Genomic DNA, 20242 nt, shown 5'->3' with positions numbered 1-20242 from the left:
TGCTAATAATCTGAATAATTGAACTGTCAGTGTTCTAAATACCATGCATGAAATCAGTCAGAGACCAAGGCAGAATCATCCTTAAAGTTCCAATTTAATCATACAGGCATGTTAGCACATCTGTGGAATTCCAACTCTGATTTTATTCCTGGAATTCCACCCAGTTGAAAGTTCATGATCTTATCCCCACACCCATAATCCCATCACATGGTCCAATCCTTTTCTTCCACGCTGGCATCTACACCCCTCTGCTTCTGGTCAGGTGTCGAGGTGCAGAGACAAAAGATGACCTTGAGCTTCTAAAAAAGAATGACAACAATACATTTCAAAAATCTACTCCTTTCTATTCCCCCGTCCCAACTACTACACTAATGAAACACATAGGAAATTATAAGAAAGTGTGGCAGGCCAAAGATCCTAAAAGGAACATAATTACAGGCCTGACATGATGGTTAGCTTTCAAACATTCCTCCTTTCCCCTCAGGTATTTAATTGCACCTTGCTGCTCCCAACCCTAAATAAGATCCACAATTCAGAGATTTATATTTACAACCTTGAGCATTTCGCTTGGAGGAGAACATAATACTTCGGGCAGAGTGTGCCTGCCTGCTGTTGCTGTAACTCTGCCAGTCAGCAGATCAATCAAATCTGGGTCAGGGTGGGGGAAAGGGACAGTGTGACTTGAATTATGACAACTAGACCTCCAGGGTTTGGGTGGGGGGGCTGAGAAGGTGTTTATCTTTCAAGCAGTCTTATATAAGCAGCCATCTTTTCTGGCTGTGTAATTTGCAAAGCAAGGACATGCCCCCTCCTGTTGCAGGATCACTTTTTAACTACCAACAGCATCATTGGGAGAAATGTGAACAGCAATATGAGGTTCAGGATCTATTTGGCAATGTGGAGGTGCACAGCTGAAAGGGTATTTATTTATTTTGTTTTATTTCTTCAACTTTATTATTTTTGCAAATCAAGATGGCGAACATATCCAACACACCTTCCTCCTGTTTTCTCCACAACACCCACATTATTAGGTGATTTTTTTTGTCATTTTCTGGCAGAATACAAAAAAATCCCTATTGAGCACCTGAAGGCAGAACAAGAAGCAATGGGTGGAAACTAATCAAGGAGAGAAGCAACTTAGAACTGAGGAGAAACTTCCTGACAGTTAGAACAATTAATCAGTGGAACAGCTTGCCTCCAGAAGTTGTGAATGCCCCAACCCTGGAAGTCTTTAAGAAGATGTTGGATAGCTATTTGTCTGAAACGGTATAAGGTTTCCTGCCTAGGCAGGGGGTTGGACTGGAAGACCTCCAAGGTCCCTTCCAACTCTGCTATTGTATTGTATTGTATTGAATATGCTGGATTTGCTTAATGGCCCTGTGGTTCGCTTAACAACTGCAGTGACCATCATAAAAAACGGTCATAAAATCAAGCCAGGTCATGGGATTAACAACCATCCAGACTTACAATCAAAATTCCAGCCCCAATCGTGGTTGTAAATTGAGGACTACCCATATAGGCAAAGCAGTAATGCAGGAAGTGGAATTCTCAGTCAGACAATTGGTCTTTTTTAGCACTGAGATTCTATAGAAATGTAGATTTCAACCCCCAGAATTCTCCAACAAGTGTGGCCAGTGGCTCGCTGTATCAGTCCAGGCTTTTGATCAATATCTTCCCATCTGCGTGCGCTCAGCATTTTATTCTGATCTTCCGCATCCTAGGAGTTGTTTAATAAATTAATTTAGCAAATTATGCTATGTAGATTTGTAGGACGTTAGCACCCACCTTTCTCCTAGAAAAATGAAATATTTTAGGAAATATTAAAAGGACAGAATATTTCCCCTTAAAAGGAAGCAGAAACTCAGCCCCCACACTCCTTTGTCAATGGACTGTTAAGGCCTGAGCCAGTCTATTCTACATAACAAAGATCTACCTCCTTCAGGCAGAGCCATAATAGGAATTGTCCAAAGCCCCTTCATTTCACCATCACCCAACAAGAGTCAACCAAACTTGGGACTTAGGACAGCCTACAGAGTTGCCCTTGTATGGCCCCATGGGAGTCTGGCAACCAATCAGAATACAAGCTCAAATTCAAAGCCCAACAGAGGGTATAAATCTCTCTCACACCCATGTGCCTTTTTGCCCAGGACCTCTAGTTATGTGGTCCTGTTCACCATTAAACCTCCTTTCCAAGCAACTTCCATGAATCCAGTGTCTTTTCCCCCACTTAGAACTGAACCCGGAAGGACATTTCTTCCAACTGAGTAATTATGTAATTATTCTATATAAAATTATCATCCGTGCCACTTCATTTCAATCACTTTTTCAAATAGTTGTGGGGATCTTGTTTCTTAAGTATATGTGCAATGCAGTTCATCTACAACAGGTAAAAACCCAGAGTCTGCACTTCACATGCGAGAGCAAACTCTTATTTTTTGAGAGCAAAATCATGGCTACCTGACTGACCTCATTAGAAATGCTGGGAATGAAGATGACTTGCATAATCTTTGAAATAAGGAAAGCGTAACAATCGGATCCTTATGTGCATGCTTGAAGCACAAGAAATGGAACATGGGGGTGGGGGGGAAAGCAAAGACTTCTTCAGGAAAGCCATAAACATAACGAGATAGTTTAGAAGTTATGATTGTGTGTTATTGTTACACGTACAAAACGATATATCAGCTTTACCTCATCTAACCTCCGCTGCAGCCCTGGGAAATTAGATGAAGCAGAAGGTTTGGTGACACGATCCTTTGACCTTGGGATGGTGATTGTCAAGATGTCTACCTTGAAGAAATACTTTCCACATGGGTTGGCCGGCCGGCCAAGAATCCTGTGCATCTGTCACAGATTCTCTGTGCTTAGCAGGGGATGTTGGAACATACAGTATCATAAGAGTGCACATTTGGGGCACTCTCCATGCTACATGACATAAGAAACAATGCAGGAGATGCACCTAATGTGTCTGCAAGATATAGGCCAAGAAATCAAGATGTTGGGCCAGAACAGGGCAATCAAAATGGCCTGTTTTTTTTAAAAAAAAATCTAAGACAGAGTTTCCCAACCTTTTAGGTCTTGTGGGGGCGGGAGGGATGGTTCTGCACAAGTGGCAGACAAGTGTGAGCATGCCGTGCTGCTCCATTTGTGCAAACAGCAGGCAGGCAGGTGGTACTGTACTTTAACACACCGCTGTTGAGCTTCAGAGCCACATAAGGTACTTGGCAAGATTTTGATGCCTGTTGGAAGAACTATCCATCTGATTCATTTCCAAGTGGGGAGAAAGACACTGGAAACATGGAGGCTGTTTGGAAAGAAGGTTTATTGATGAACAGGACGACATGGGTTTGAGGTCCTGGTATAGCTGAACACATGGAGGAGAGAGAGAGAGTTATTTATACCCGCTCTCGGGCCTTGCCCTTGAGCTTCCTGTTCCTGTGCAAGAAATGTATTATATTGGTTGTCAGACTCCCAGGGGGTTATGCAGGGGTCATAGCTGAGGTTGTCTGAGATAAATTGGGCTGAAGCTTGCTGGATGATGCAATCAATTGGGTTTGGTTGTGCCATGTGGTGAGCTCTGCTGATAGATAATCCTATTATGTCCTGGAGGATCATATCTTCATCCCATCACCCTGGAGCTGAAGGTCTAATTGTCTTGTAGATAGGCTGGCCCAGTCCTGGTCAATGGGCACCAAACATCTGCTGGGGACAGGGAGCTGTCTTTAAAAACATGTTTCTCTTTTTCTCATCCAGGGAAATATAATATTCTGCCTTTTTAATATTTCCTAGAATATTTCATTCTTCTAGAAGAGGGGTGGGCGCTAACTTTCTACGTGCCCAACCCCCAAAAGTAATGGAAGGAGGGAGACTGATCAACACCCATTACCAAGAACACTTCTGCATATCTTCAGGCACAAAGATGGCATCAACCTCATGTTCTTCTGAGTTGTCCCCATACCATTCCTGGAACATATGCTAATCTCCCCTATTATCAGCAGCTCCTTCTGATCCCATCACAAATTGTGCATTTCCTATTAAGTGATTACCTGTAATCCAGAAAATATCTGGTCTAACAAGATTGCTCCATTTCCTACCTTGGCTTATGAAGTCTAACCGTTCTCTTCCTTCTCCACTGTTTCGTGCCTCTATTTTTAACCAACTCCTATTTACTTTATCTGTTTTAGATATAATATTATTCAGTTTTTCATCTATGAATGTTGATTAATGGATTCATTAATTACAAGTATTGTGAATGGAACATCTCCCTTCTTCATTAATTTTAGTATAGACGAAACACAAAATAATAACAGAGTTGGAAGGGACCTTGGAGGTCTTCTAGTCCAACCCCTGCTCAAACAAGGAACCCAATACAATTCTGGACAAATGGCTGCCCAAGAAAACCATCATCAGCTCTGTGTCGTTGTGTCTCTCTCTCCCTCCCTCCTACCTCGCAGGATGGTTGTTGGGGAGGCAAAAGAAGTCCAGCTCAACGAATACTTATTTGTATTTTATAAATATTTTCATTATATTTCTTGGTTACGTTTATATTCCATCTATCCTCCAGAAGTTCAGAATGATGTATGTAGCACTCCTTTCTCTAATTATTTCCACAGCCAACTTGTGAGCTTTCATTACCAACAGTAGATGGACTTCAAGCTGGGTCTTAATCGGTCAACATCATGACCATTACATCTGCTCCCTAGGTTAGATTTTCTCACAAGAATCTTGGATATTTCCCCCAAATACTAAATTCCATGGTGGAAGAAATCTGGCCATGTGTGACTCTCAGCTACGTACATGACTTCTCTAATCAGACAGAATATAAAAAGTTAAGTGTCCATTCATCAGCCCATGATTCAAAAGTGGAAGTGAAGTTGAGAGACAGCCAACAATTTCCAGAATGCCAAGGACATTTGAATTCATTATTTTTTATTCCAGGAGAAATTACATGCAAATCATATTGAGTTTAGTTGTCTACATCCATAAGGCTTAACAGTAATAACTGTGAGAGGGATCTTGGAGTCTTAGTGCACCGCTAATTAAATACGAGCCAAAAGTGTATGGCAGCAGCCAAAAACCCCAACACAATCCTAAATTGCATTAACAGAGGGATACAATCAAGATCAACAGAGGTACTAATACCACTCTATAAAGCCTTAGTAAGACCATACCTAGAATACTGTATCTAGTTTAGGTCACCACACTATAAAAATGATGTTGAGACTCTAGAAAGAGTGCAGAGAAGAGCAACCAACATGATTAGGGGACTGGAGGCTAAAACATATGAAGAATGGTTACAGGAATTGGGCATGGCTAGTCTAGTGAAGAGAAGGACTAGGGGAGACATGATAGGAGTGTTCCAATATTTGAAGTGCTGCCACAGAGAGGAGGGGGTCAAGCTATTTACCAAAGCACCTGAAGGCCAGACAAGGAATAATGGATGGAAACGGATCAAAGAGAGATTCAATCTAAAAATAAAGAGAAATGTTCTGACAGTGAGAACAATCAACCAATGGAACAGCTTGCCTTCAGAAGTTGTGGGTATTTATCACTGGAAACTTTCAAGAAGAGGCAGGACTCCCATCTGTCAGAAATGGTGTAGGGCCTCCTGCTTGGGTGGGGGGTGGGGTTGGACTAGATGACCTACGAGGTCTCTTCCAACTCTGTTATTTTGTATTACTGTAGAAAAACAGGATAGAATGTCATGGTGTTTCTGCCCACTCAACAATAACAGGGGAGGATCAACACACCCCTTCATTTGTTGCTCAATCAGAGTACAACTTATCTACAAACAAGCCTCAGATAGTCAGGAACATGCCTAAACAACTGAACTCAGACATCACTTCTCAAAACATGTAACTTCCTTCCCTTGCACAGGCACACTAGCATAGTGCTAATTTTATGGAAAAGAAACACTACACATGTGACCTATGCACATTTATTCAATTTATTGCTACATAAAACACTACTACTATTAAACAAATAATTTCTTCCCAGAGGGAGGAATGTATTCCCCCCCCCCCGCGCGATGATGCAATAAAGAACATTTTTTGTGACATCTTGAAACTACTGTGGCGTGGATGAGTGACTATATGTTAGGAAGTCAGGAAGCACAATCTCATACTAATCTTGAAAGTGTGGTGAAAGTTTCATTGCTTTCCTTGTAGACACAGTTAACAATAAGCAGAAAGATTCTCCTCCCAATCTGATGCCAAAGGTTTCGCTCTTGGTTTTAGTCTTTTTGACACTGAATTTTAAGATATGTGAATTTCAGTGCTTAGAATTTCCCAACCAGCCATGCTGGCTGGGGAATTCTGGGAGCTGAAGTCTTTTCATATTCTCAAGGTTGAGAAAACACTGCACTAAATTATAGTTTTGGTGACCAAGAAGGAAATTAATAAATATAAGGAATAAATCTTATTATCCATAGTTTAATACAAACATAAAGATAAATTAAATCCATTTTGGTTTTTGACATCCTCCCCAAAAAGTCACTCTTAAAAGGCACCCCAAGTTCCTACATAAGAGAATTTCAAGTAAAATATTCCCTGGACCTTTGGGAGCCATCCTCACATGAACATCAGTTGGGAAATTTATGTATTATAAAAATTCCATTCTTATTTTTGCAGAAATGAAGAGCTCCAGGTAACTCCCAAATTTCCTCACACTACTTTTGATCAGCGCTAATAAAGAGTCTGCGTAGCTGGGTGGCAAGAGTCAGTCAAACTTTCTTGTAAGATTGGAATTTGGGGTAGCGGTGTTCCAATGTCTAAGGAGCTGCCACAAAGAAGAAGGGGGCCAACCTATTCTCCAAAACACCTGAAGGCAGAACAAGAAGCAATGGATGGAAACTAATCAAGGAGAGAAGCAACCTAGGACTAAGGAGAAATTTCCTGACAGAACAATCAGCGGAACAACTTGCCTCCAGAAGTTGTGGGTGCTCCAAAAATGAAGGTTGTTAAGAGATTGAACAGCTATTAGTCCACAATGATATACGGTCTCCTGCTTGAGCAGAGGGTTGGACTAGAAGACCTCCAAGGACCCTTCCAACCATGTTATTCTGTTAATATTTGGATGATGGAGACCGCCAAGAAATGTCTCAATTATGAAGTGGCCTGGGAAAGTGGGAGAAAAACTGACAACAAACTGGAAGAAACCAGCAACAAATTACTTTGGGGCATTTCCCTGTTTTGAAAATCATTCAGAATGGACTCAACCAAAAGAAGAGTTTACCTTTAATAACTACATTAGTTCCCAAAGGTGCTTTTTCAAGAGGCAACTAGACTTTCTGATTTTTCTTTGAAGGACGTTTGGCTTCTCATCCAAGAAGCTTCCTCAGCTCTTCAGAAGCTGAAAGAATCAGAAGGGAAACCGTCTTCAAACAAAAACCAGAAAGTCCAGTTGCCTCTTGAAAAAAAAAGGCAACTGGACATTGGTTTTCCTTGAAGACATTTTGCTTCGCATCCAAGAAGTTTCTTCAGTTCACTTCTCCAGAACTGGAGCAGCTTATTGGATGAGAAACCTCTTCAAGGAAAAACAAAGTCCAATTGCCCTTTAAAAAAACACCTTTGGGACAACACTGTCCTGGATGGGTAGGAATCTCCATCGACCAACTACGTTGGTCAACTTACTACCAATCACAATGATCATAACAGGACCACCTCGGCGCGCTATTTCTTAGAGTAACCTCCCTTTGTTTGTTGTTTTCAAAACTTTGCTTTGGGGAGGGGGAGGGTGTCTTAAAATACCTAGGCAGCTGAGCGAGGCCAAGTTTCCATCTCCAGGATTGTGCAATAAGGCACCGTGGCCAAAGCAACAACCCCTTGCACCCCTTGCCCCACTCCTCCCCATAAACAAAGCCACGTGTCCTCCCTCCCCTCCCCTCCCCGGGCGCGGGGCGGAGTTTGCGCGCTTCTTCCGGCAACAAAGAGCCACCAGCTGGCCCGGATAAATACAGACGCGGCCGGAGCCCGGGCAGAGAGAAGCGATCGAGGGGCCTGATCGTCGTCCAAGGGGTGGCGGAGGGAAAGCGGCGTCCTAAAAACACGATACCGTCCAGCTCAGGCGGCATCTCCGTGTTTCCCTTTTTGGCTAACCGAGGCGTCGTTAGAGCTTCTGCTTTCGAGGCAGCCCAGGGCGCGCTCTTCTCTTGCGCCTTTTATATTTTTATTTTATTTTATTTTATTTAAAACACCGGCGGGCGTCTCTCTCTTTCGGTTGCCCGCAATGCCTTTTCTGGGGCAGGACTGGCGATCGCCGGGTCAGAACTGGGTGAAGACGGCGGACGGCTGGACCAGGTTCCTGGACGGGAAGGAGCACGGCGGCTGCGACAACGAGAGAAACAGGTGAGATGCGCGGTGGGGAGGGTCCAAATGGCTTTTAAGGTAGCCTCGGAGTAGGAGCCGTGGAGGGTGGGGAGACACTCGGGGCAGGAGCAATTGAGCAAGGGGGGGAGAAGCGGATCTTGGATGGGAGGCGTATTTCCTATATAGAACATAATTCTTTATTGGCCAAGTGTGGTTGGACACACCAGGAATTTGCCTTTGGTGCATATGCTCTCAGTGTACATAAAAGAACAATAAAACATATTCATCAAGAGTCATACGGTACAACACTTAGTGCTAGTCATAGGGTACAAGTAAGCAATCAGGAAACAGTATCAATACACATCATGATACAAACCAACAACAATGCAGGATGCTTTTGTCCCCAGCGCACGTCTGTTTTGCGCCAGTCTGTTATGCCTTTTGTTTTTGTTTCTGGCGTCATCTGGACAGGGAGATCTTGCAAGCTGACTTTAAGCGAATAACAAGCCAGGGGAAAGGACGAACCAACCAGCCTTGCTGCTGCGTCCCCCACAAAACATGGGTTGGCTTGATCCTACTGTAGTTGATAACATTTTATCTTTGGCTTCAAGATGCCGGTCCTAACTTGCCTCCCCTTAACCTGATATGGGTTGTCTAGATCTTTGGGGACTATAATAACAACGACGATCCTGTTTCCCTGGTCCCGGGTTTTTTCTTTTCTTTTATGGATTGGAAATTGTGAGAACTGTAACTTCTCCGCAGCTGGTTCAGAAGAGGGTGATCTAAAACAGGGCCTCCAACCTTGGCAGGGGTCTCCAACCTTGGCAATTTTAAGGCTTGTGGACTTCAACTCCCATAATTCTGCTGGCTGAGGAATTCTGGGAGTTGAAGCCCACAAGCCTTAAAGTTGCCAAGGTTTGATCTAAAATATTGAAGATGATGCTAGCTTCTGGTAGTTAAATCTCCAGGTTCAATGATTCTGTAATTGTTCCTAAGCTCAGTGTGTATTGCTGCTTTACTTACTGAGAACAAGTCAACATTTGGAGAACTAGAGCAGTAATAAAGGAAATAATGGGACGATCAGAATATCTGAAGTTTAGGGATGTCTCTAAAACTCTTTCATAGACTGGAAAACATAAAATTATGTATTTCTTTGTAAATTTTCATGGGCTTCAATCATGGTAATTAATTCCAGTGTTTCTCTGTATTTTCTAAGCTTCAGATGCCCTTGACCTTGTGGCTGTTTAATTAGCCATACCACTAATTTTTTAAAATTGAAAGTCATTCATGAAAGTCATGATATGCTGTCAAGTATCAGATATCCCCATCAGACCAAAAAACTTTGATGTGTCCTCCTTCCTGTCACTTCCTGTCCCCTTCCATTGCTCTTATGACCCCTGCCTAAAATGTAGCAGTTCTATGTCAGTGTTGGTGAACCTTTTCAGCACCAAGTGCCGAAAGGGGAGTGCTAGAAACCGGAAGAGCAGTGTGTATGTGCGGGAGCGCCAGAAATCCGGAAGAGCAATTCTCCTGCACACATGCACATGCCGGGAAGCTGAGCTTCCAGTTTCTGGCATGCGCATGCGCACCGGTCACATGTTCTTCTGGTTTCTGGCGTGCGTATGCACACGAGGACCAGCTCACCAGCGCACATGCATGTGCTGGAAACCAGAAGCTCAGCTTCTCAATGTATGCATGTGTGCCAGGGAGCTGCTCTTCCAGTTTCCGGTGCTCCCATGCGTGCGAAGACCAGGTGGCCAGCGTGCATAGGCATGCCGGAACCTGTAAGAGCAAAGGGTGACGTCTGGTGTGCCTGGAGAGATGGCTCTGCGTGCCACTTTCGGCACGCGTCCCATCACGGTTCTGTGTAAATCTGATCCTCCCGATAGATGGGCTGAAGTCCAAGACCCAATACCAGCAAGGAAAACATGGACTGAGCAATCCCTATTGCATGACAGTGCTATCACAAGGAATGTGAGTTTGGTGTTCCACTCATGAGTTCCTGGGAAACTAGTGTGCTGTGAAGACATGTGCAATGTTCTCTTTGTTGTTATAAATGAGCTCCACCCATTAAAAACATGACTGTTTCCCTTGTGGAAGGGCAGCCTGCCAGCTTGCTTGAGAGGTGTCATCTTCAGCTACAAGTTGCATAACCAACTGGAGATAATGGGAATTGTAGTCCAAGACTCCCTAAAAGGGATCATATTTAAGGAGGATCTTTAAGGATCCTTTGCGAGGATCTCCCAAAGACTGAGTTCCCAAAATATTATTGGGCTGGAAAATGAGCTATCAGCATGTGGTTTAAAGATGAGGCACTGGTTGGTTCCATTGGTAAGACAGTTGAAAGACACAACGGGCAACAGAAATAATCTGGGAGGAAGAAGAGCCATGACCTAAAGATGCCTTTTTTCAAAAGGCAACTGGACATTGTTTTCCCTTGAAGACATTTTGCTTCTCATCCAAGAAGCTTCTTCAGTTCTCTTCAGTTCACTTCTCCAGAACTGAAGAAGCCTCTTGGATGAGAAGCAACATGTCTTCAAGGGAAAACAAAGTCCAGTTGCCCTTTAAAAAAGCACCTTCGGGACAACCCTAACCTGGATAACTGAGAATTTCCATAGACAAGAGCCACAACTTAAACAACAGTCAAATAAAAGAAATTCGAGTCTGGGGCAGAAATGTAATTTGAGAAAACGTCTCCGAGATGAATGTCCCTAGTTGAAGACTGAAGATAAAAGGCGAGAGGAGGAAGTTGCAAACCTGCAAGATTCTGCCATGGTAACTTTATAATAAAAGTAGCATGAGCACACATAACTCTGGTGTCCTAGTCTGATCTACCTTAAAGGGCTGACAAAAAGTCAGCAGAACTACAAATCTCTTCCTCCACATCTAGGAGGTCTCATTTAGCTGTGGATGATGCTGGTTGTAGGCCGATAAATCCTGAGCAATTGTAGGCTAGGGAAGACCTGTAGAGCAGTGTTTTTCAGCTTTGGCCACTTTGACGTGTGGACTTCAACTCCCAGAATTCCCTAGCCAATATGACTACTAGAACTCTGGGAGTTGAAGTCCACATGTCTTAAAGTGGCCAACCTTTTATAGCCTACAGCTGCCCAGCATGGCTAGCTGGGGAATTCTGGGAGTTGAAGTCCACATGTCATAAAGTGGCCGAAGTTGAGAAACATTGCTATAGCATGGGAATGATGATAACAATATACCAATAACCTTGTTTGCAGTCAGTTTGGGCAAAGTATTTTGGATTTAAACAGATATTGGACCAAATCCTCACTTAGCTTTTCACTAAAACCTTTCTGAGCACAGTACAGTTCGTTTCAGAGTTAACAGGCATACAGTTGAACTGCCAAAGACTTAGTGTACATCTTCGAAACAAAGTTCATTAAATGTGATGACGTTGACTTCTTTACACAATAAATAAGTTGTCTGCAAAGGACAGAAACCAGGCTGCCGATTGAAACTTTATTGTGGTCAGTTTTGGAGGGCTTCATTTCTGCGTCTGCTGTTCTTATTTTCCAGGAAAATGTCAGTTTAAATAAACTCGGGGTTAGCTTTGCATCATAATCAGCGGGCAGCTATTGTGGTGAAATATCCATCTATATATATATTTTTAAAAAGAGACAGAACGTCCCCAATAGTTGAATACTGGCTTAGTTGTGTTATCTGTTTAGTTACAAGCAATCGATCCTGACAGTTAAGTGGTTTCAAGGCTTATTGAAAAGTTGAACTAAACAAAATGGGCCCGAATCTATTTTTAAACTCTTGAGAGCTCTGTTGCTTTGATATGTTTAGTTAACAAAAGTCTGTATTGGGTATTATAGCAGGTCATTCTGGTTTGTTTTGCTTGGCATGTGATCCAGCATCGGCCAGTTAAACAGTAATCTCTGTTTGCGAATTAAACCCTCCTCTGCATAACGGCAATAAAATTATTAAGCACTGACCAATCTAGCTCCAGGATTCTTTGTGTCCTGCGGTGACTGTTGCATCACAAAGAAAGTTTTTGCATCCCCGTCCGGTCCAATAAAATGAAAACCAGAATAAAACAAAGCTTTCATAGAGGACTAGTTTCCCCAGAGTTTTTTTTTCCTCTTTTGATGCAGAGCTCTTCGGAACAAAATGAAAAACAATGACTTTGTGTGAGACTAGGTTACCTAGTGGAATCGACAAAGTTCTTTAAAAGGATTAGCCCCAAACATTTTTGTTTGGGATGTTAATTTTATAAACAGTACATTGTTTGGCTACCAAAACAATGAAACAGCGAAATTAATTGCAACTTTTTTGAGGCGAGGGCTTGTGGCTAAGTATAACAGTCCCTGAGAACAGTGATTGGTATAAAAGTTCTCATCCTTTAAATCAACATGTTGTCAATACAGACCCAGTAGATATTTTAAATTTATGCAATATCGCTGATTCATCCTGTGTGAAATTGATTCTTAGAAGGTCAAATTCTGAGGTCAAATAATAGTTTGCACTTTTATTAAGCCCTTCAGTTTGCTGCTTCTGCTGGTTAAAAAAATATTGCAAAATCTTTAAAAAATGGATAACTGATCTGATGTCACGGAAAGCACTTTTGTGTGATTAATCCAGCTACTGTTGGGTTTACATGAGCGATCCTACCGTGGAATACTGTGTGGAAATGATCTTCTATCCCCAACCCGTGTGAGAATCTTTTTTAGCAGGCACACTAACTTGGTTAATTTTAATCCGAGCATATGGTCAAGGCAGCCTATTTTCCCTTCTTCCTAATCTGAATAAGCTCCGGAGAGTCGACAGAATTCTGAGGATTTTCAGCAGTTAGTATAAAACATCTGTCTATAACAGTTCCAGCTCGAGATTTTGGAGCAAGATGCCCTGAGTAAGGGTTTTTTTCCCTCCCATTTTGAGCACACTTATCATTGTCAAGCAAGGCAATGTACAGGAATTGGGATGTTGCCTGCCTGTTAAAATGCAGCCAATTACAAACATGGAAAGGAAGAGTTATGGAAAATACCATCCAGTGGTAATCCAGTTGTTTGTAGGCCAGAGATAAGTAATAGCTTTATTGTTCCTATCGGAATAACAGAATTGGAAGATACCTTGGAGGTCAAGTAGTCCAATCCCCTACTCAAGCAGGAGACTGCATACAATTCCAGACAAATGGCTGTCCCGTCTCTTAAAAGCCTCCAATGATGAAGCACCCACAACTTCTGGAGGCAAGCCATTCTGCTGATTAAATGTTCTCACAGTTAGGAAAATCTCCTCTTGTCTTCCCTTCCCTTCCCTTCTCTCCTCTCCTCTCCTTTAATATTGGAACACTGTCATGATGTCACCCCTAGTCCTTCCTTTCACTAGATTAGACACACCCAATTCCTGCAACCATTTTACATACTGTCGGTTTTAGCCTCCTAATCATCCTGGTTGCTCTTTTCTGAACTCTTTCCAGAGTCCGTACATCTTTTTTATAATATGCTGGCTAAAACGGGATGCAGTATTTTAAGTGTGGTCTTTCATTACTTGCTTGCTCAGGGAATTCAGAAAATAGGCGGTGAGAGTACAATAGATGAACAGGGAGATTGGAGTCCCTGTGTGAAGCTACTCATTAACACCTTCTCAGTGATGATGGCTTCTGACTTCACCTAGAGTTTCTGAAATTCATCAGTGCTAGTGACATTTCAAAATGGTCTTTTTAAGATGTTCCAGAATCCATCACATGATGTTGAACAATACAGTACTGTTGAATCATCTGAGCAGGTGATATTTCAATGTCCTGGTAACATGCCCAGTAAACAAAGATATAGTTTCAGCTGAAAATAAGGAGTAAGTTGGTTCCTGGGGGGACGTGTGATGCCTCCTTAAATAACATCTAGACCAGTGTTTCTCAACCCTGGTAATTTTAAAATGTGTGGACTTCAACTTCCAGAATCCCCCAGCCAGTATGGTTAGCTGGGGAATTTTGGGAGTTAAGTCCACACATCTTAAAAATTACCAAGGTTGAAAAACAATGATTTAGGCAGTGTTGTTCTTTCTGGATTCAAGTTACAGCTGCTCCGGTTAATGATTTTTCATTGCTGCGTCATCAGTTACTATCAGGTATTATATGGACAAGTACATTTGTGTAGATACACCAGAATATTCCTGGATATTCTATATTCTCTAAGCACTTGTTGATGCCCTTCCTGAAAATTACGCATTTTTGGATTGGCTGTATACAAAATGCCAACATAAATTCACTCCCAACTCCACATCAATAGCATGAAAAGAATATTTTATGATTTGATGATATGGTTCCTTTCTTTAACAGTTAATTGAAGCAGAGGACTGGAAATCAATTAAGGCACCTAATTTGATTGGTGATTATCAAGATAGTCATAGGTGTAATAAACTCATAGAAATGAATTTGGCAGTTGTACATTGGTGGTAAGGGAGAGACAAATATTTTTGCCTTGGGATATCATTAGTATCCAATAATTTACTGCTATGTATATGCACTTTTACCTTTCAAGTGATTACAATGAGCATAATAATATGCAGGTAGTCCTTGACTTATAATTATTCATTTAGTGACTAATCAAAGTTACAGTGGCACCAAAAAAGGTGGCTTATAGCCAGTGGTGGGATTCAGCCAGTTCGCACCACTTTGGGAGAACCGGTTGTTAAGTTTCTGAGCAGTTTGGTGAACTGGTTGATGGAAGAAATAATTAGGGAAGAGAACTGGTTGTTAAATTATTTGGATCCCACCACTGCTCATGACTGGTTTTCACACTTATGACTGTTGCAGCATCCCCATAGTCACATGATCAAAATTCAGGCACTGGCAACTGACATATATTTATCACAGTTGCACTGTTCCCAAGGTCATGTGATCCACCACTTGTGGCTTTCCCAGCTGACTTCCAACAAGCCAACTCAATGGGGAAAACCAGAATTGCTTAACAACTGAATGATTCCCTTAGCAATTGCAATAATTCGCTTAACAATTGTGGTAAAAAAAAGTTGTAAAATGGGGTGCAACTCACTTAACAGCTTTTTGGGGCTCAATGGTGGTTGTAACTCATTTCTTATGAAGACCTGGATATGGCAACCTACAGATTTATAATGGATTTATTATAACTGAAGGATGATTATATGTTGTAGATTAAAAGTCTCCATCTCTAGAACCTGGGAAATTGGCCCTTCATTTCAAACAGATTTGCTTGCTGAAGTTAAAGCTAAAGCACCACATTTCATATTTCCCTTTTTGCGATTGTTTGTTGTTAGTATGCAAAGAGAAAATGAGAAAAGCTCATGTTACCGGACTGTATTCCTGTGCAATACGTTCAATTTTGAATTTATATTGCTATTTCAATATACAGAAACTCAGAATCTTTCCCGGGTTTTAATCAGATTTTGGAGTGGAACAGTTTCATATAGCAACACAAATATTAACTCTAATACTTAAGTTAATATTTGTGGCCCAAGCTTTGTCTTTGGCATCTCGGATCACTTGTAAGAAGGACCAAGGCTCAGTTTTCTAGAAAACATCTCTTTTCATGCATTCTCTTCCCCTTTCCTTTCATGAAGCAACGGCCTAAAGACTTTCGGGGGAATTTGAGAAGAATGATGTCCAATTCCCTCCTGTTAAATATAAACATGAGTCATGTGTTCTGTTCATGTGTTTGTCTACACAACGGAAGAGCATCGAATGACTAACTTTACTGTACCATGCAAGTCAAACCACTTCTTATTCTTGGTGTCGCTTTAGAGTTTAGACAACCATGAATGAGATTGAATACAAATCCATAAATTGGCCAGGAGGTTCAACAACAGAGTTGCCTGTGAATAGGATCTTGTTACCAATGTATGCAGGAACACGATATCTTTGTGTAGCCCAAGCGATGGGTCAGCTATTTGTTTTCTTTTAGGGAAGCACTTTAAAAAAACGATAACAGCTTTGTAACGAGAGAGATAAAACAGGCTACAATGTAAATAAGAACATTTGCTACAGAGGACTAAAAAATTATAAATAGAATTTCTGCAAAGTTAGCCTGACGTGAAATATAGTTTTATTTCGTTTAGCCTGAAATACTGTAAAACCCATCCCAGGGAGTGATAGGTGTGCACAATCCTGCATTTTGTGACGATTACTGCAATCCCAGAGGTTACACATAGTCCTCAACATACAACTGTTTGTTTAGTGACCAAAGTTACAGTGGCAATAAAAAAAAGGACTTTTTCACATTTATGATTAAAATTATGGCATCCACCTGATCCAAATTTGGAAGCTTGGCAACTGGCATGTAGTTATGATGGTTGCAGTGTCCCGGGGTCATGCAGATAACCTTTTGTGACCTTCTGACAAGCAAAAGTCAATGAGGAAGCCAGATTCACTTGCAAACCGTGTTAAGCAAGTTATCTTAAGCAAGGGCAGTCATCCGCTTAAGAACTGTGGCAGAAAAGATCATAAAACGGGGCAAAAGTCACTTAATAACTGTCTTGCTTAGTAATGGGAATTTGGGATTCAATTGTGGTCGTAAGTCAAGGACTACCAGTAATCAGTTTGTACTTGCATGATTTGCATGAACTGGATAGATCTTCTATTTTTGCCTCTGTACCAGTGGTGGGATTCAAATTTTTTTTTACTACCGGTTCTGTGGGGATGGCTTGGTGTGCGGGGCTTGGTGGGCATGGCAGGAGAAAGATATTGTAAAATCTCCTTTCCCTCCCCACTCCAGACTGCAAAACTCCATTCTCACCTGATCAGCTGGGGCTCGGGAAGCAGAGAATAGATGGGGTCAGAGGTGGTATTTACCGGTTCTCCGAATTGCTCAAAATTTCCGCTACCAGTTTGGCAGAACTGGTCAGAACCTGCTGAATACCACCTCTGCTCTGTACTTCTGAGTAGAAAGGCAGTTGAAAGTAGAAGTCTAAATCAAATGTAACTTCCTGGATCTTCGTTCTTCCTAGATGTGTAGACAACTTTAGTTTCACATTGCCCGGTCATCCTCTTTGCAATCTCCTGCTTGCAACTGAGTATTTTTAGACCTTGGAAGAAGTCTGAATTGCAGTTAGCAAATATATGAGACACGAGTGTAACTGTGCCTGGAGGTATCAGCGATATATCTTAGATGTGACACAAGCAGGAAGTTGTGACATCAAGTGAGCCAGAAGTGGTTAGTGGAAGGGCACGATTGTTGCCCTAAGGTCATGAGTCTTGTGGTGCAATGGTATTTAATGACTGTTACGATTGCAGAAAGCATCTGGGGGTTTTTTTGGTTGAGAAAATGGCAGCTGGATCTTGTATCAAGAAACATCCTTCTGAAGATGAGACATTTTCTGGAACTGCTTTATGGTTCAACTTATTTATAGCTAGTCTCTAAAAAAAACACCTCTAGATAATTCTTTTAACTTTCTTTTCCTTCCTGATTGCAATGGAATTTGAAATAATGGACTGTCAGAATGGTGTTGATGCAAAAACCAGGGATCAGAGTACATGGACTTTGTATTTCTACCTACTTGCAAAAGAAATGCTTGAATTTCTTATAAGTTTGAATATACTGCATGGGCTGTCCTTGGTCTGGCTGCCACGATGGAACTGTGATATTGAGACAAAGGATGGGGAACCTCTCTGGGGTCCTCTATAAGGATTCTCCTCTGTTCCCCAATAGGCTAACAGGGTAGTTGGGTATTTCCCATATATTTAACCACTGAAGTGGTGAAGTTAGAAGAATGGTGTAACTAGGCAAGATTATGGGGCTTACATGAACTCTCAATTCTGCCAGTTGCTAACTCTGTTCACACAATATATTTAATTAGATCAATTAAAGACCTGGAGTCTACATTTGTAGTTTGAACCAAGGTTAGTGTCTAAAGGTTATTTGGACACTGAGGAGGTTGGGGTGGAACATGGGCTAGTCCTGGAGTCTGGGGAAAGAGCTCAGGAGGGGTCTTTTAGATCAAAGAAATGAAATCAAAGTTTCATTTTTTTTCCACCTCAAGCATAAAGTCCAGAAATGGTTTCCAAGTAGAACCAAAAGTACTGGTGTTTCTTGTTGTTGTTGTTGTTGTTGTTGATTGAAGCAGTCAATTTAGCTATCTCTGCTATTTTTTGTGGCATTCTCAATGTATGCAGGATCAATTTACCCAACCTCCACACCTTTAAAAGATTTATTATCTAAACTATAAGTAGGGAGAAGAAAGGGAAGGGCAGCAAACTTTGGGAAGAGAGAATGTGGCAGATCCTGTTAGGGTATGTGCAAAGTTTGATTGTAGAAAATTAAGAGAGTAAGCCACATTGAAAAGAAGAGTTTCAAGGAAAGAGAAGAGAAGAGTTTTCGGAAGAGATGCGACACATAATTGTTGAGGGAAAAAATTCCTTTGTTTAAAGAGAGGAAGATAGAACCGATAAAAGCCATGCTAAGAAAAACCTGAAAGAGCAGAGATCATAAACAAGCAAGAATGGTGTAAACAAATCCTTCTTAATCATCTTTGCATGATAAACTGGGACTATAAAGATAAAACCAAACTGTAAAATGCATTTCAGATAAATGTAGCATATAAATATGTAAACAACTCTTTAAAATAAATCTTAGAACCAATCTTTATTTGACTTCCAGATGTATTGTAATACAAGCCCTATTATCTTCAGCCTACGCACACCTAGAGGGTATCTGGTTGATGAAGACACTCAAAACTACTGCCATGCAATAAAGGAATTGAAATAATAATTTTTAAAAATGGCCTTTGATTTCAGTAGGATCTTAGGTGTGAATGCCTTTGAGTCAGTTTTCACTTCTAGAGATTGCCTAGATAGGTCCTTGCAGACCAGAGGTGGTATTCAGCAGGTTCTGACCAGTTCTGGAGAACCAGTAGCGGAAATTTTGAGTAGTTCGGAGAACCAGTAAATACCATCTGTGACTGGTCCCGCCCCTATCTATTCTCTGCCTCCCGGGTCCCAGCTGATCGGGAGGAAATAGGGATTTTGCAGTATCCTTCCCCTGGAGTGGAAAGGGAATGGAGGTTTTACAGTATCCTTCCCTTGCCAGGCCCACCAAGCCACGCCACGCCCACCAAGCCAAGCCCACAGAACCGGTAGTCCCACCACAGTTGCAGACTTCGGGCAACATTTCTTGATAATATTTTCAGTTGTGGTCAGCAGTAGCATTCTTTTTAGGAATGAGAGAGAAAGAAGGGATTCCAACTATCTTGCATGTGAAATTTTAGAGGAAAGAAACCATCCTTGATGAAAGTTTGTAGCTGTGGCCAAGATGTCCATTTGAAGAGTAAGGCAATTCTGCAAGGCTTCCATCATCCACCCCACCACTGTTTTCTGACTCTGTTCATGATTATTAATGGTTCCCAAGTAGCCTTCTTGTGGGTGAGCAACTATTTCTAAGAAAAAGAATTCCCTCTGGTCTTTTAGAAGAGGCTGCCATCCAGTGCAGTTTTGGGACATACGCCAACATAATTCTTTATGTTTCCACTCCAACTCCTTTTTAGGAAGGGGTGGAGGAGTCTTCATGAAGACAAATGTATAAGAGATTCAAGATCTTTTCCCCTTTTCTTGTGTCATTTCCAGTTACTGCTGGAAAGAGGAATTCAACAAGGAGAACATCTTCCACAACCTGAACTGCGATGTGGCTGCAAAGAAACGAAAGAAGGACCAGCTGAACAATAAGACCAGGATTCAGTGTAAGACACGACCTGTAGAAATGCATTAGAATATCAAACTAACAAGAGACAGCTTCAATTGGAGGGAGAACTGAGGGGGGGCGGGGAAACCACATATTTCTCACACCCTGAAATGGTTTTTGCAACTCTTCCAGAGGTTTCTGGAGAGATTTTGCACTCGGATTTTGACCTTAACCAGATAACTTGGAGTCATTGCAATATGAAGATGGATGACTTGGATTTGAAACTTTGCTCTGTGTGCAATGCCTTTCCACTGACATTTATCGTCATTTGTATTTGGCAGA

General features: G+C 41.6%; 1 protein-coding gene across 1 annotated transcript in view; it reads left to right on the top strand.

The window, feature by feature from the left end:
- The first annotated feature begins 7924 nt into the window (after window positions 1-7924).
- The window catches only part of FBXO32 (F-box protein 32), a 32224-nt gene continuing 19906 nt past the window's right edge, over window positions 7925-20242 (top strand). Inside the window, exons 1-2 of the mRNA XM_081952825.1 lie at window positions 7925-8342; window positions 19846-19958. Of these exons, the coding sequence (XP_081808951.1) occupies window positions 8224-8342; window positions 19846-19958 (232 nt within the window). The 5' untranslated portion in view covers window positions 7925-8223. The remainder of the gene's footprint in view (window positions 8343-19845; window positions 19959-20242) is intronic.

Source organism: Natrix helvetica (genome assembly GCF_964273705.1).
Source record: "Natrix helvetica genome assembly, chromosome: 4".
Classification (NCBI taxonomy): domain Eukaryota; kingdom Metazoa; phylum Chordata; class Lepidosauria; order Squamata; family Natricidae; genus Natrix; species Natrix helvetica.
This window is presented reverse-complemented; position numbering and strand designations above follow the sequence as displayed.